At 47.3% G+C, this 16582-nt stretch overlaps 1 protein-coding gene across 2 annotated transcripts in view; it reads left to right on the top strand.

Moving 5' to 3' along the window:
- Positions 1–5221: 5221 nt before the first annotated feature.
- Positions 5222–16582, top strand: part of ATP9A (ATPase phospholipid transporting 9A (putative)) — a 137652-nt gene continuing 126291 nt past the window's right edge. Inside the window, exon 1 of one of the 2 annotated variants that reach the window (XM_057528702.1) lies at positions 5222–5512. In XM_057528702.1, coding sequence (XP_057384685.1) covers positions 5226–5512 — 287 coding nt within the window. In that variant the 5' untranslated portion in view covers positions 5222–5225. The remainder of the gene's footprint in view (positions 5513–16582) is intronic. The other variant, XM_057528701.1, reaches the window with a different exon arrangement.

Below are 16582 nucleotides of genomic sequence, written 5' to 3'. Positions count from 1 at the left end.
TTGGTCGAGGGGTTTATTGCTTTTGGCATCCATGGAAATTCAAGACTTTTGCCTAAAAAAAACACCAAAACACCAAAAAACCCCAGGTCCTTCCTTATCACTTTTCTGTGACTAATTCCAACTATTTCTTTTTTTTTTTCTTTTAATCCAACTATTTCTAAATAAAAGAAAAATGGAGAATTAGCTAAGCTAGGCCAAAATGAGGATAAGTAAATTTACCTCTCAAAAGTGGACGTTGCAATCGCGGTATTAAGGTAAGACCTCGCAAATGTGTTTAAAAGAAGCATCAAGCTCTGCGCTTCAAAGTCTAAATATTTGAAAGTGACCTTTCTGGGAGAAGAATGAGCATCCCAAATGACTTGTATTTCTTGCCCTCTCTTCCCCTCCCCTGTCATTTTCCACCCTCCAACCCTTTGTAAACAATCTATTGTTTTAAGGAAAGAAGTAAGTTGAAGGAATTACCAGTGTTCTAAAGACAAGGTGTGGAACAAAGGATACGCAAGGTTTATTTTATCCTGAAGGGATAATTGTGGGTCCTTAAATTAAAAGCAGTGAAACAAATGACCTTCTCTGGTGGTAAGTGCTGTATATATACCTGGTGTCAAAGTTAGGTTTGCCCCTTTTCTTATTTACTTCACCTGAATCAGTTTTTTGTTTTGTTTTGCTTTTTCATGTTTGCCAAGTACTCTGATGGCTTTCAAACCATCCTGGTGGGAGAAATTATTTTCAATGACCTTCCTAAATGTCCTGAGTTAATTATCGTGTTGGAGGCTGATTCTATCTTCATCTTCATGTTCTTGTGTGGTGAAGACCACAGGGGACGGAGGAGAGGAAACTATAATGGAATTTAGGATTGCTAATCTTGGAGATTCCACAGAGCAGGAAATTGTTTTTAAAAATAGGGGGGAAATAGAAGGGAATTGCTTAGGGTTGCCAACTTTTTATCAAGTAAGAATGATAAACAAAAGCACAATATCTCTTTCACATTGCCTTGTTCTGTTATCCACATGGCATTTTGCACTCTGAAATGTTAGCTTGTTTACTTTCTGTCTATCCTGTTGAAATGTAACATTTTAGAAGGGGAAAATCAGGACTCCTACAAATGTGAAATGAACGTGTCTAAGATTGTATTAACAGTTTTACAACTGATTGAAAGGAGAATTGAAAGAACTCCCCAATTTCGGGCAATCAGGAAAGTTCAAGTGAATTTACATAAAGATGCAAAAAATGGTCAGTATCCACAGGGCTAGAATCAACTGCATTCCATTGGACAAAATTCATTTGCATTTCTATGGAGAAGAATCATTTGTGTTACTATCAGGTTTCTGCAAGTTAGAGAGTTGTAAAAGCTCAAAGACAAGGAAAGACACAGGTAACCTGGAAGAGTGTGCTAGACAGGTCATCTGGTCTTCTTGCTGAAGATGACCAGTCTTTTCTTACCTCTAGGAACCAGGAGAGCCCCCAGCCCTAGGCAGCAGGGATTGTGTGTCTCGTTAACAGTATCCCCAGGGCCTAGAATATTGTAGGTCCTTGGTGAAGATGACTTGAATGAATTGTTCAGTGGTGTTTTCCCTAAACTTCCTGTGTCTTTTTGGAGGTAAAAACAGTACCATACAAACAAAGTAATGTTATTAAATCCTAGCTAGATACAGGTGCTTGTGGAAAGTGCTTACAAAGTTCTGTCCCCAAAAAGGGGAGTGAAGAAGATATACTTCTTCTTGATGATGAGATTAGATGAGATTAGTGTTAGAGACACAGCTTTACTAGAAATTTAGCAATGATTTAACATCACATTCTAGCCCAGTGGGTCTCAACTAGGGACAGTTTTGCCCTCCAGGGACATTTTGCAGTGTCTGAAGACATCAGTGGAGGTCACAACCAGGGAGAAGGGGGTGCCGAGGCTGAGAAACTGTTTTAGGGACTACCTAAACTGTTTTAGGGACTACCTAATGAATGCATTCATTCAGAGAGAATTCATGCAGAGAGAAGATTCTAGGCACCAAAAGAACTTCTTCTCTCCCCAGCCTGAGTTTACCCAAAACATTTTTATTAAGTCATTGTTCCTGTTTTCCCTGCCTCTGTTTCACCCATTAGTGCCCTTGTCTTCTTGGCCTCTTACCACCAACACTCTGTAAACAGCTGCAGCCAGCTTGGTGATCTATGAAAATGAGGGTTCAGCGTGGGCTGGACTGAGTCTCAAGATAGATTATGGTCTGGACCCAACATCTGTTGGTGAGGTTGGGTGACCTCTGTGGGCCTCAGTCTCTCTGATTTCTGGAAAGAAGAGGCTAGGTTGGTTTATCTGTCAAAGATCTTTCTGCTCCAGCTTTCTAGGGGTCAGTGGCTTCTTGTACCCGGGGCCTCTTGGATGGAGACGGCTGTCAAAGGCCACAAAAGGGGCTGCTCCTCAGAAAGCAGGACCCTGAGGTGACCATTCCTAGGACCACGGGGAGAAGGCAGGGCTGGGCCCGGAAGAGGGATGCTGTGCCCCTCCTCGTGTCCTCATCCCATCACTGCCCCAGCTCTGCTGCTCTCCCCACAGGCTCTCTGCTATCTCACGCAAGCATCTGGATCTCTCTCAAGAAGAGATAAAAGCCTTTTTAAGTGCCTCCTTTCCTGAGGGATTGCCTTGCTGGAAGGGAGTCTTTTAAAGTGTCTTCTGTATTGATTATAAAAGTGCACTGTAAGAAATTTGGGAAATGCAAAGGCAATAAAAATCGCCTCTCTTTTCATATGAAAATGTTATTACCTTTGGAGATGGAGGGGGCTCTTTGGTCTTTTAAAAATGTATTTACTTAAAGAAAGATTGTAAAAGTGATACCTGTTCACTAGAGAAAAAGCAGAAAGTATAGACAAAACATAAAGAAGGAAAATGTTAAGATCCACTTGGATGTACCACAGTAATGCAAGATGTTAACAAGGGAGACTGCTGGGTTTGGGGTGGGGGTGGATATGAGGTAAGGTGGGTATGGGATGGGATAATGGAGCTCTCTGTACTGACTACTACTAAAAATAATCTAGTGACTGAATTATATTTCAAAAATCTACCTAGAATCTTTTTGTCCAGAGACCACCATTTGATAACACTGTGGTGTTCTTTCTTTAATTAGGAAAAAAAAAATAATATTCATTGTAGGAGGAGGACGAGAAATTGTAATAGCTAAGCTTGATGAGAATTGACCTTGTGGCATGGGCTGCACTAAGTGCTTTACATGTTCCTATTACTGCCCTGAATTCTTCCAACAATCCTGAACTGCCCACATTCTCCCTCTGTGTATGCACTCTTTGAATTGCTTTATGTACATGATTGGCTCATTTAACCCTTCCAACAATCCTCTGAGGCTGGTACTATCCCCATTTTACAGATGAGGAAACTGAGCCTCAGCAGTTTGTAAGTTGCCTCTGGTTCTAGAGTTGGGAGGTGGTGGAAGTGATACAGGATCTCAGATGAGGGAGCCACTATTATTACTGCATATTCTAGACAGTGAGGGCACAGCCTGACAAGGGTGGCCACAGGTGGGCTCTACAAGGATCAGAGGGAGCTGGAAGATATTTGGAATCAGGATTAATTGGTGCCTGGAAATGTCATGATAACTGAATCCATTGGTCACTGGAGGGCATTTTTCCTGCCTTCTGGATCACGAAAGACCAGGCCTGGGAGCCCAGCTGAGTTCCTTCCTAATCACGTCGCTTTGTGCAGGCCACTCTGAGTTTCTGTTTCCTCGCCTGTGAAATGGGTGTGACCATGTAGACTCAGCTGGCAGGGCTGGGAGGATTAAATGTGGGGCTCCACGTGTGTTTTAGGTGCTTGATTAAAACAAGAGCCCACGTTTACTGAACACCAGCTGTGTGGGGGACCTTGGATTAAAGGGCCACAATCTCTTCGGTCTTGTCTGTTCCCTTGTGTGGTAGTGGAGTGGAGAAGAGGGTCTGAGGTGGGTGGGGTTTAAGAGGGGACCTTAGGGGAGCAGGTGGGAGGGGGTGGGGCCTCCTCTGATGCCATAACTGGTGGGTCAGGATGTTTACATTTCCTCCACTCAATGAGCCTTTACTGAGAGTTGACTGTGTGTGTATCATGCTGTGGGCCTAGCACTGTCCTAGGTACAGGACGCAAAGCAGACCAGGTCTGTTATCCAAAGAATGCTGTTTTCCCTTCAAAGGTGCCATGCAGCAACGTCTAATGACATGCTTTTCTTGAGGAACTTCATCGGAACGTGAGATGAGTCACACTTCTTGGTTTGGGATCCACTTCACCCAAGGCCCCAGACACAGGCAGTTGGTGGCTTTGCCCTTGCTCATCGCAAACAAATTAAAAGGCACCCGCATCCCGCATGAAATGTACTAGATGTAGCTATTTCAAAATTTCCTTTAGTTGCAGTAGGTTAGTTTATACGGTGTTACATTTTGAGGCTCTTTCATTACATATGGATTTTTAACTTCCCTCCCTCCTTCCTTCACCACTATCCATCTTCTTTCTGTTCTTAAAATTTTATCGAGTCCTTGGAAAGTTAGTGGATCCTGGACACTGTGTGGGAGAGGATGGAGGTGCAGATGTTGGTCTGGGTGACTGAGAAGGGTACGTGCGTCAGCCCCAGAGGTAGGTGAAGGAGTGTGTGTGAGAACGAGGGTGTGCAGGTGTGTACGTGCATGTTGTGATTGTGAATCTGAGGGGTCCAGGTGGGAGAGTGAGGGTAGGTGATGGTGGAGGATGGTGGGTGAGGGAGTCTGGAAAGCGGAGTCAGGTAGAGTGTGGGTCCCGGTGTGACTGTGATTCCTGGGGGCACACGTGTGTGAGGCCTGAGATCCAGGGCGGACGGAGGTGACTCATGGGGGTGAGTGTAGCAGGGTGTGTGCGTGCAGGTGTACGTGTGTGATTGTGAAGGTCGGATGCTGGTGCAGAGTAAGCAGGTGAGAATGAGTGTGCGTGTGTGTGTGCGCGGGTCGCGTGTGAACGTGCAAGAGTGAGCACGTGAGAGGATGGAGGCCGAGGGAGCGTGGCAGTGTGTGCGCGTGAAAGTGGTGTCGGCTGGGGCCGGGGACAGGGCGCGCGCGCGCACGGTGGGGCGTGGGCGGGGGGCGCGTGGCCGGGTGGGCGCGCGTGGGGGGCGCGCGGCGCGGGCCGGGGGCGGGGACACTGCGGCGGCGGCGGCGGCGCGGACACAGCCGGCCGCCCCCCGTGGCAGGCGCGGTGCTGGGCGAGCGGGCGCGGCGCGTAGCTCGGGCCCATGGTGCGCCCGTGTCCGTCGGTCGGGCCGCGCGGGCGGCTCCGCGCGTGGCCCGGCGCTCGCGAGCTCGCCCCCTCGCTGCGGGCCCGGCCCGCCCGCTGCCGCCGCCTCCTCCCCCGGGGCGGCGCGGCGCCGGCGGGCGGTGGCGCGGAGGCCGGACCGGGCGGCGGCCCAGGCTGCGCGGGGGGCACGGCGGCCAAGGCGGGCGGCGCGGGCGACATGACGGACAACATCCCGCTGCAGCCGGTGCGCCAGAAGAAGCGGATGGACAGCAGGCCCCGCGGCGGGTGAGCGGGACCCGGGGCTGGCAGCCCTCCTTTGTCCGCGCGCGGCCGGAGCCTGGCGCTCGGGCGGGGCGGGCCGGGCCTGACAGGTTGGCCGGCGCCATGAGCCGGTGGCCGGGCCTGGGAGGCCGGCGGGCGGGCGGGCGGGGAGAGAATTTGACTCAGCTCCAGCCCCCGCCCGGGTCCCCGGCATGATCGCGTCCCTTTGGGGCCCAAGCGCCCGGCTGCCTCGCACCGATGCCCCCCTTCCTTTCGAAACCCCGAGAAGCCGGGCCTGCCCAGCGCTGTTTACACGCGCGTGGAATTGGGATCAGCCTTGCCTCTTAACCATTTTGTTTCCTGATTACTCCTTGTCGTTGTAATTCCGATTTGGTTAGTTTCAAACCTTGCCCTGCGCGTGGAGTCCTCGGAAGCCCGGGTATGCTCAGTTTGTTTGTCGGGGGAGGCATGGCTTCCTCCGCAGACCCGCCGGGGGGGTCCCCATCAGTGCCTCCGGGTCCCAGCCCCCAGATGGCCGCCTTCCCCTCCCGGCCCCGGCTGGACCCGAACTAGTAGCCGCAGGAGGGCGAGAAGGGCTCCTACTGGTCGACAAGAGACCCCCCCCCCTCCACGGTTCCCCACAGTTTGAGGGAAGGAGCCCCCTGGCAGGCGTAGGGGTTGCCACCTGCTGTGCCTTCCCGCATTGGCAGGCCCCTGGACAGCCTGGTGAGGGTTTCCCTCACTTGGAGAGGACAGGCGGATGTTTTGCGCCCTGCCGTCTTCCTATTCGGAGGATGGCAATGACCTGTTGAGGTTTTAAGGGTCTGTGGCATCGTCTGCGACAGAGTTAGCTGGGGGAAAGGTTGAGGGGAGCTGGTTAAAATGCAGATTCCCCGGCCCCGCCCAGACCCGCCGATCAGTTCTTGGGGGTGGGACCTGGAAATGTGCATTTTCCGAGGCTGCCCAGGTGAGGCTGTTTTCTGGTGAAGGCTGAGAACCGCAGCTGGGCGGGGCCGGGCCTCTCGGACCCGCCCTTCCCTTTGGCGTCCTGTTCTCTCTGGGCCTTTCCCTGGGGCGGCCGCTCTTTGCGGCGTCGGTTACTTGATGGAGGGGGTGAGGAGGGTGAACAAGTAGGCTGGCTTCACCAGGTGTCCGTCGAATTAAGAAAAAAGAGGAATGATGCTAGCTGCCATTTTGTGAGGTCTTTGTCCCTGTCTTCTTAAAGTCTTACTTGAATCTCCCGGTGAGGAGGCCCCATTGATAGAATACAGAGGAGGAAGCGAGCCCAGCGAGGTCGAGGGCTGCTGGGAAGATGCTGCAAAATGCAGATTGCGCTCAGGCTCTCTGACCCCAGAGACCGACAGCCCTCCACCCCTTCCTTCACTGTTCGCGCGCGTTTTAATCCTGACCACTCAAGGCTGAAGAACGATGACAATTAACTTGAGCCCTATGCCTGGCATAGTGCCTGATGGAATATACACCCTCAGTAAATTTTTTTTTTCTCAGTATTTTAATGAATTAATATGATCAGTGGACTCGAAGATCCTCTAGTTATTAATTTGTGCCAAAAACAATTATAAAATGCCTACTGTGTGTGGGGGGGGCTGTGTCAGGTGACTGGGGTGCATATGCGAATTAAACAAGCCCTGACCACAGGTGCGGGCCTCCTGACCCTGCATTGGAATCACCTGGGCAGCTTAAACAATTACCATCGCTGCCCCATTTTAGACCTTTGAAATAAGAGTCTGGGGTGGGCGGGCGGGCAGGGAGGGAATTCGGCTCAGCTCCAGCCCCCGCCCGGGCCCCCGGCATGATCGCGTCCCAAGCTCCCCTAATGATTTTAATGCGCTGGCATAGTTGAGAACCTCTAATTCAGTGCATGAGAGAAAAATGCAAATAATTATTTAAAAGTGATGATTACCATGATAGAAATATGCACCGTTGATACAGGGGCCCAGAGGGAGTGGTGCTGACAGTTGGAAAAAAAAAAAAAAGATTTCTGTTTGTTATTGGCATGGAAGATCACTCCTCCTTTAGAATTTGCCACTTTGGAACTAATTGATTTACTGAACAGTGACATTGATTCAAATTCAAATCATGTATCTGGAATGCCAGGTATTTGCATATATGTTCTAGTATTTAATCTGCATTTTTAGGAGTAGCCTTGTCAAGTTGGGGGTCTTGGTGTTGGGAGACACTTTTGGAAGCACAGAGAGATGGAAAGGCTGCCTGTAGTTTAAGGCGGGGGGCCGGGGCGGGGGGAGGTATAGGAATAAGAAATATATTTGTGATGGGTCAGACTCTTTGCTGGGCACTTGAGATAAATGGCTGTGTTTAAATCCTCATAACAACTGTGTGAATCTTTGGAGTTAGTTTCTTCATTTTATAGACAGGGAAACTAAGATTCAGTGATGCTAAATAATTTGTTGGAGGTCATAGGGATACTCAGTGTGAGGAGGTGGATCAACTCTTTTTACCTAATGGCTCAAAGCTGTAGGATGGTTGGGGGATTTTGTGGTTAAAAAACCAAAAACATAGGTGCCACAGGTCCCAGGAGACAGAGTATAATTAATGCTGGGGTCACTCAGCATATGTTGCCAAGACATGCAATTTATTTGCTGGAGGAATCCCGTAGACCCAGAGCTCTTTTCTCTCTTGAGAAAGTTACCACATCCTGATGTTGAGAAAACTATTACAGTGGTTTTGTTAGGACACAAGGCATTTGCCTCACATTGCTGGAAACCATTTTTCTGACATCATGTGCTTTCCTTCTGGCTAAATGAAGTTCTCCTCTTGGTGAAACACAAGAGATTGGTTAGGAGCGTGGGCGTAGGATTGGAGGGCTGGGTGCAAGCCTGGGTTTTGCCACTCACTAGCTGTGTGACTTGGGGAAATTACTCTACCTTTCTGGGTCTCATTTTTTCATCTGTAAAGTGGGAGTAACAGTAATTATGTATACCTCCTAGGATTGTTTTGAGACTTAATCCATGTTAAGTTTGGAACACTAAGTGCTTAGTACATCCTGGGTCTTTACTAGGACAGATAGTGATAATTAGGTCTTTGTGTAAGGTTTGCTTTGGGGGAATCTCCGGAATGCTCCTTTGAGAGGAAGGACCTTTGATGGTAGCAAGTAAAGAAATATTATTGACTTCATTGCTCCTTCCTGATCAAATCCAGGAGATGATTAACTACATAAACTATTCCATCCAGGTATGTAGACGCCCTGGTGTGATAGATATTGTTGAAAGCAGCTCTGGCAGAACTGAGACTTTGCCTTCTCTTAGTCATAATTTGGGGTTTTGTGGCCAAATTGGACAAGGATGCTTTGATTTTTGATGTATTTGGACTTGGGGCATTAGGAGGTTTTGGCTATGAACTGGGTTAAGAAAGAGCTGACTATTTAGATACAGAGTCTATTTCAGCTTTTTTTTATAAGTAACTTTATTGAAGTATAATTTACATCACATAAAATACAGCCACTGTTACTATACAACTCACTGATTTTTCTAAAGTAGGTTTACAGAGTTTGTGCAGCCGTCCCCACAATCCAGTTTTTGAACGTTTCCATCAGTCCCAAAAGTTCCCTCGTGCCTGTTTGCAGTTCATGCCAGGCTGTCACTGATCTGCTTTCTATTTTAATAGGTTTGCCCTTTCTGGAAATTTCATATAAATGGAATCATAAAATATGTTGTCTTTGTATCTGCCTTTTTTCACTTAGCGTATTTGTTTTTAATTTTTCATTTTTTTTTTTTTAAGATTTATTTTTTTATTGATTAATTGATTGATTGATTGCTATGTTGGGTCTTCGTTTCTGTGCTAGGGCTTTCTCTAGTTGTGGCAAGCGGGGGCCACTCTTCATCACGGTGCGCGGGCCTCTCACTATTGTGGCCTCTCTTGTTGCGGAGCACAGGCTCCAGACACGCAGGCTCAGTAATTGTGGCTCACGGGCCCAGCCGCTCTGCGGCATGTGGGATCTTCCCAGACCAGGGCTCGAACCCGTGTCCCCTGCATTGGCAGGCAGATTCTCAACCACTGCGCCACCAGGGAAGCCCAATTTTTCATTTTTTAATACAACTTTTAAAGGTTACTTTCCATTTACAGTTATTACAAAATATTGGTTATATTCCCTGTGTTGGACAGTACATCCCTGAGCTCATCTCACACCCGATAGTCTGTACCTTTTGCTCCCCAGCCCCTACTTAGCACCCCCCGCCCCCCACTGGTAACAACTAGTCTTGTTCTCCATGTCTGTGAGTCTGCTTCTTTTTTGTTAGCACAATGGCTTTAAAGTTCCTTTTTATTGCTTAATAGAATTCCATTGTGTAGATACACCATATTTTGTTTATCTGTTCACCAAGATGGACATTTGGATTATTTCCAGTATTTGGCTATTGTAAATAACACTGCTAAGAACATTCAAGTCTTTGTGTAGACATATGCTTTTATTTCTCTTGTCTACTGTGAGTTGTTTTTTTTTTTTTTTTTTTTTTCTGGGTTGGGTCTTTGTTGCTGCGCGCGGGCTTTCTCTAGTTGCAGGGAGCAGGGGCTACTGTTCGTTGTGGTGCGTGGGCTTCTCATTGCCGTGGCTTCTCTTGTCGCGGAGCACAGGCTCTAGGTGCGCAGGCTTCAGTAGTTGTGGCTCGCGGGCCCTAGAGCGCAGGCTCAGTAGTTGTGGCACACGGGCTTAGTTGCTCCACGGCATGTGGGATCTTCCCGGACCAGGGCTTGAACCCGTGTCCCCTGCATTGGCAGGCAGATTCTTAACCACTGTGCCACCAGGGAAGTCCGGCAGGTGGATTCTTAACTATTGTGCCACCAGGGAAGTCCCAGACCACTGTCTTTTCCCTCCTGTGCCTCAATTTCCTCTTCCGTAAAGTGGCGACATAGTAAGAGCCCATGTGGTCGGGCATAATATATGCAGAGTGGATGTGAGCCCTCAGAGAACGTCAGAAATTGTTCTTTGCACAGCCTGGAAGGGGGACGAAGCCTCATGCGGACTCTTGCACTGGGTAACACGATCTCCTCTTCTTTATAGAACTTTGTAGAGAGTCTGGTTGAGTAAGAACTCTGGCCGGAAAATGGCCACAGAGGACTTGACTCTGCCAGAAGCTCTCTCAGACCTCAAATGACTAAATCTGTAGTGGCAAGGCTGCTGCAGGCCACGTGCTCCTTTGCAGAGGTGCTCACGCCATGCCAGGACGAGGTGCATCAGTGATGTGAATTCACTGTTGACGTGGGCTAAGAACAGTGCTGCGTAGGGAGTTCTTTATACAGATGTGTTTATTTAGTGGGAAGTTCTGAACTTTTTATTGAAGCTGTCACTTCTGATTTGTGATGGTAAAATGCCTGTCTCTGTTGACATCATGGAGGGTAGTATTAGGTATACAGTACAGTTGATTCTCATTACTTGCAGTAGTTCTGTTCTGTGAAGTCCCTGCCAGCCCTGAATTAGCGAACAGTGAACCACAGCTCCTAGGGGGAAATACAGGGTTAGGTTCCTGTGAGCCTCTTGTTACAACATTTCAGTCAGCTGATCAGTAGAGAACCTTGTGTTAGGTGTATTTCTGTTGAAAGACATGGTGTTTAAATACATTGTTGATTCATTAACATGGAGCTCATGACCCACAGCACTGCAACTCATGCCTTGAAGGAAGCTTATATGTAACACATGTGTTTTTCTCCGTGACGCACATCACAGGCTTCTTGCTCTTAGGCACGCTGACAGTGCTGGGACCATTTTAAACAGTGAAATAGATAACAAAAAGCACAGAAATGCAGGACACATGGCACTAAACAGGCCATGAAGAGGGCACTTGTGTACAGTGTGAGAGCGGAGACGAGAAGGCAGATCCTCGCCCCGTTCAGCCTCAGCTGGGAATGTGTGTGGGTGACTCGGATTGTTTTTTCCACGCTGAGCGTGTCTGTGAATGACCACGAGAGTGCTGTGAGCATTGATTTTTGAGGTTACGAATTTTAGGCAGTAGGTGAATTGGCAAAAACAAATATCACAGATCAGAAGGATGGGCTGTATGTAGGGGTGCGTGTGTTTTCAGCGTCTTTCTGTTGACACAGTGGACGTGGTATTACGTATGCCGTCCTAATACCTAATATTAGGTATTAATATTGGGGGGGTGGGGTGTGTTTGGGGGAGCCTATGGGAGATTGTGCTGGTGAATGAAATCCACAGACCCCAGCCCTTCCCCTCACTGTGATGGAGTGGAGAGTTGCATTAACAGCTCTCTGCTCCCTTGGATGAGAACAGTCAGAGCAGGCGTTGGTAGCGGCCCATCAGGAAGTGCTCTCTGCGTCCTCTGCCAGCCCAGCTGCACTTGTGCCATCCACTTCCTGTTACAGAATCCCTGCCGTGGGCCCTCCCCTGTGCTGACCAAACCCGGACCAGGTGCTCCCTGCCCATGCCAGCCACGGGCAGTTACACCGGCTATGAAATTACAAACCCAGGTGGAGATGCTGAAGGGTAGAGCATGGATACAGGCGCCACGCTTGCCGGGGCTTCCCTGAGGAAGGCCAGTGAGCCACCTGGGTGCCAGTCCCTAAGGAAGCAGGGTGGCCATTTGACCTTGACCTCGGCCCCCCATGCAACAAGTAGAAAGGAGGAGGCGGGGTGTCGAATGATCCGTCTTTGGACTTTGGGCTGTTACTTCTCAGAACAGAAGTTTCTTTTAATATCTCTACCCAGATGCACGTGATGAAAGTCATTAACTAGTGCTGGCCAGACTTGATGGCCACCTTTGGGAATGGACATGAAGGGCCTCCAGCTTCCCTCCTAAAAGCCAGTGGACTTTGGTTTAATTTAGAAAGAAAAAGACTCATTGTAACATATTTTTCGATGACTTTCACCTAAAGAGATAGAATGGTGCTGATTGTTTTTAAAGCTAGCTTCTTTTATTTATGTGACTTTGAATGATTGATTTAGGTATTCAGAGCTTGGCCTGTGGGAAGCGTCACCAGGGATCAATTTACGTGGCTCGTGGCCAAACATTGAAAGGTTAGCAAATATGTTTATAGTTCCTTCTGTTTGTGCCAAGTGATACTTGTTTTCTCTTTGTAGTAGTGACAGGAAGTTTTCTTTTAGAATACATTTCAGTAAAAAACACAGAGTTGAGTTAAAAGTATGAAGTCAGTGATAGTTCGGTAGGTTTGTAGACGTGCCCACGTCATGCCTGACATTTAGGAAGTGGTGGCCTGTGCTTATAACATGGTGCTGTTGGTCTAAAAATATGATGTTATTGTTACAAAGGGGAAAGAAAAGGGATAAGCTGGTTGTGCTGATAGATTAAAAATTCTTTTTTTAAAAAAATTATTTTATTGAAGTATAGTTGATTTGCAGTGTTGTGTTAGTTTCTGCTGTATAGCAAAGTGAGTCAGTTATGCATATACATATTCTTTTCCATTATGATTTACTACAGAATATCGAATATAGTTCCCTGTGCTATACAGTAGGACCTTGTTGTTTATCCATTCTATATATAATAGTTTGCATCTGCTAAGCCCACACTCCCACTCCATCCCTTGCCCACCCCACCTACCCCTGAGCAACCACAAGTCTGTTCTCTATGTCTGTGAGTCTGTTTCTGTTTCATGGATAAGTTCATGTAGGTCATGTTTTAGATTCCACATATAAGCAATGTCATATGATATTTGTCTTTCTCTGTCTAACTTATTCACTTAGTATGATAATTTCTAGGTCCATTCATGTTGCTGCAAATGGCATTATTTCATTCTTTTTTATGGCTGAATAATATCATTGTGTACATGTACCACATCTTCTTTATCTACTCATCTGTTGATGGGCATTTAGGTTGCTTCCGTGTCTTGGCTATTGTAAATAGTGCTGCTGTGAACATTGGGGTGCATGTATCTTTTCAAATTTATGGTTTTGTCCGGATCTATGGCCCGGGAGTGGGATTGCTGGATCACATGGTAGTTCTATTTTTAGTGTTTTGAGGAACCTCCATACTGTTCTCCATAGTGGCTGCACCAACTTACATTCCCACCAGCAGTGTAGGAGGGTTTCCTTTTTCTCCACACCTTCTCGGCATTTGTTATTCGTAGACTTAAAAATTCTTTTTATTTTGCCAAGTCGTCCATGAAAAACACGATTTCTAAACGATGGTTAGTTTACCTAATTCTTCTGGGACCTTAACGTTGCTTTAATCACTGTCTAAAGTTTGAGAGGTTTGTGGGAGAGGACAGTTGGAAGGGGCCCCGTGGAAAGAAAGGCTTCTTGTGTGAATTGGAAAGCTGGGTGGGCTGGAGACTCTTGCCTTCTTCCAGTTAGATCTCTGTGGCATTTGCCCAGTGCCAGGGAAGAACCTGCTGGCTGCCCTCCCTGAGGAAGAAGAGGCCTATGGAGGGAACAGGGGCTGGTAGGCTCTCCCTCTCTTCGCTCGGCCATCTGCTGCGACACAAGATGAGGTAGGGTTTGGCCAGTTTAGACCTCAGGGGTCCTCAGCCTCAGCACTATTGATGTTTTCGCTTTGACAGTTCTCTGCCTTGGGAGCCTGTCCTGGGCACTGTAGGACGTTGGGCAGCACCCCTGGCCTCTACCCTCTAGATGCCAGTGGCACCCTCCCCCCAACTGTGACAACCAAAACTGTCTCCAGACATTGCTGTGTCCCCCGGGGGGTGGGAGGAGGAGGAGGAGGAGGAGTGGGCAGAATCGCAGCTGTTAGGAACCCCTGGATGAATGGAGTGCGTACACTCTATGAAAAGCCATACCCATTAACTATCCTTAAGGTGACTCATCCTGTCTTTAAAAAAAAAAAAAAGAAAGAATGAAAAAAGAAAAACCTGTTGGGCAAGAAATTCATGTTTGGATTATGTTCTGAACTCTGAGTTCAGCTTCTCATTTAGCAACTAAGGAAGTCTTGAGCTGTTGGAAGAAAGCATTTGGGAAGTGTCATGGGCTGACGTGTGTCCCTCTCCAAATTTACATGTTGAGGTCCTAACCCAGCACCTTAGAAAGTGACTGTATTTGGAGACGGGGCCTTTAAAGAGATGATTAAATTAAAACGAGGTCATTACGGTGAGCCCTTAACTAATCTGAGTGGTGTTCTAAGAAGAGGAGATTAGGACACGAAGAGAGATACCAGGGGTGAGAGGAAAGCCCATGAGGACACAGGGAGAAGGTGGCCGTCTGCAAGAGGGGCCTCAGAAGGTAGCAAATCTGCTGACACCTTGATCTTGGAGTTTCCAGACTCCAGAGCTATAAGAAAATAAATTTCCATTGTTTAAGCCCCCCGACCTGTGATGTTTTCTTATGGCAGCCTGAGCAGGCTAATATAGGTAGCATCGTGTGGTTATTTTGGTAGGTGAGGAATCTCTCAGTGTTTTTGGTAAACCTTTATTTTAAACTGATGATGAGTTCTTCAGTGCTTTTCTTTAGACAGTCCAGTCTCAAGAGTTCTCCATAAGCAAAGAGTTCTCCATGTTGCCAAGTCACGTCCACTAGAGCTGAATGCCACCCCCAGCCCCCTGCAACCTAAAACACATGCCACATGCTCCGTAAGGGGGAGGTGCTGTCCCCAGATGTTTCCTTTTCTTAAAGAGTTTACAGTGGTCACATTTCCAGGTTGTGCTTTGGATGGTTGGCTTGTTAGTTCTTGTCACTGGGATTGTGCTAGATTAATTTGATGGGAGTTCTAATAGTCGCTCCCCCCTACTGTGTGCTGAATAGGTGCCCAGTGCTCTTCTAAGAGTTCTACGTGGATCATCCCATTTCATCCTCCTGACAGCCCTACTTTACAGGTGACAAACTGAAGAACGGTTTTGGTTTAGAAAACTTAAAAGCTCATTTGAGTTTTTTTAAAAGGCTCATTTTAATTTGAATTTATGCAGCAAATTGTATTTTTTTTTAATTTTTATTTTATTTTTTATTTTTTATTTTTTATTTTTTTTGAGATCTTACCCATTTTTTCTCCTTCCTGTTTTTTTTTTTTTAAATTAATTAATTTATTTATTTTGGCTGTGTTGGGTCTTCGTTTCTGTGCAAGGGCTTGCTTTAGTTGCGGCGAGCGGGGGCCACTCTTCATCGCGGTGCGCGGGCCTCTCACTATCGCGGCCTCTCTTGTTGCAGAGCACAGTCTCCAGACGCGCAGGCTCAGTAATTGTGGCTCACGGGCCCAGCTGCTCCGCGGCATGTGGGATCTTCCCAGACCAGGGCTCGAACCCGTGTCCCCTGCACTGGCAGGCAGACTCTCAACCACTGCGCCACCCAGGAAGCCCCAGCAAATTGTATTTTGCAACCTGTCTCTATGCCCTTCCCTATTTGAGTTTTTTTGTAATGGCCATTTGGAGGAGGTGATTTTTGTTGAGGGAAGAGGAATTGGGGGTTTGTGAGCCTTCAGTGATTTGGCAGTAAATATGTGTGTACTCCATTGTTCCTGGTAGAAGCAGAGAGCAGAAATGATGTGACAGAGGAAAATTCTGGAAACTTCAAATTATCCCAATCACTGTAAATCCATCAGAAGCATAGTATCTGTTTTCAGAGTTAGTTTCCATATTGATCCTTATTTTTTTTTTTTAAGTTTTTTTTTTTTTTAAGTTTTATTTATTTATTTATTTATGGCTGTGTTGGGTCTTCGCCTCTGTGCGAGGGCCTTCTCTAGTTGTGGCAAGCGGGGGCCACTCTTCATCGCGGTGCGCGGGCCTCTCACTATCGCGGCCTCTCTTGTTGCGGAGCACAGGCTCCAGACACGCAGGCTCAGTAATTGTGGCTCACGGGCCTAGTTGCTCCGCGGCATGTGGGATCTTCCCAGACCAGGGCTCGAACCCGTGTCCCCTGCATTGGCAGGCAGACTCCCAACCACTGCGCCACCAGGGAAGCCCCTGATCCTTATTTTTTTAAATTCACTCTCTCTGTAGGAGAGGCATTCATGCTAATGGTGGGGGGCAGTACAGAACATCTATTTCTAAAATGTGTGTACTCACCCTGTAAAAGCAAGTGATTTGAATCTGAATACTTTTTTTTTTTTTTAAGGATTTTCTTTTTTTTTAATTTACTTATTTATTTATTTATTTATTTATTTATTTATTTATTTATTTTTGGCTGTGTTGGGTCTTCGGTTCGTGCGA

This window comes from Balaenoptera acutorostrata, chromosome 15, assembly GCF_949987535.1.
Source record: "Balaenoptera acutorostrata chromosome 15, mBalAcu1.1, whole genome shotgun sequence".
Lineage (NCBI taxonomy): Eukaryota > Metazoa > Chordata > Mammalia > Artiodactyla > Balaenopteridae > Balaenoptera > Balaenoptera acutorostrata.
The sequence above is the reverse complement of the archived record's forward strand: the minus strand, read 5'-3'. Positions and strand labels throughout refer to the sequence as shown.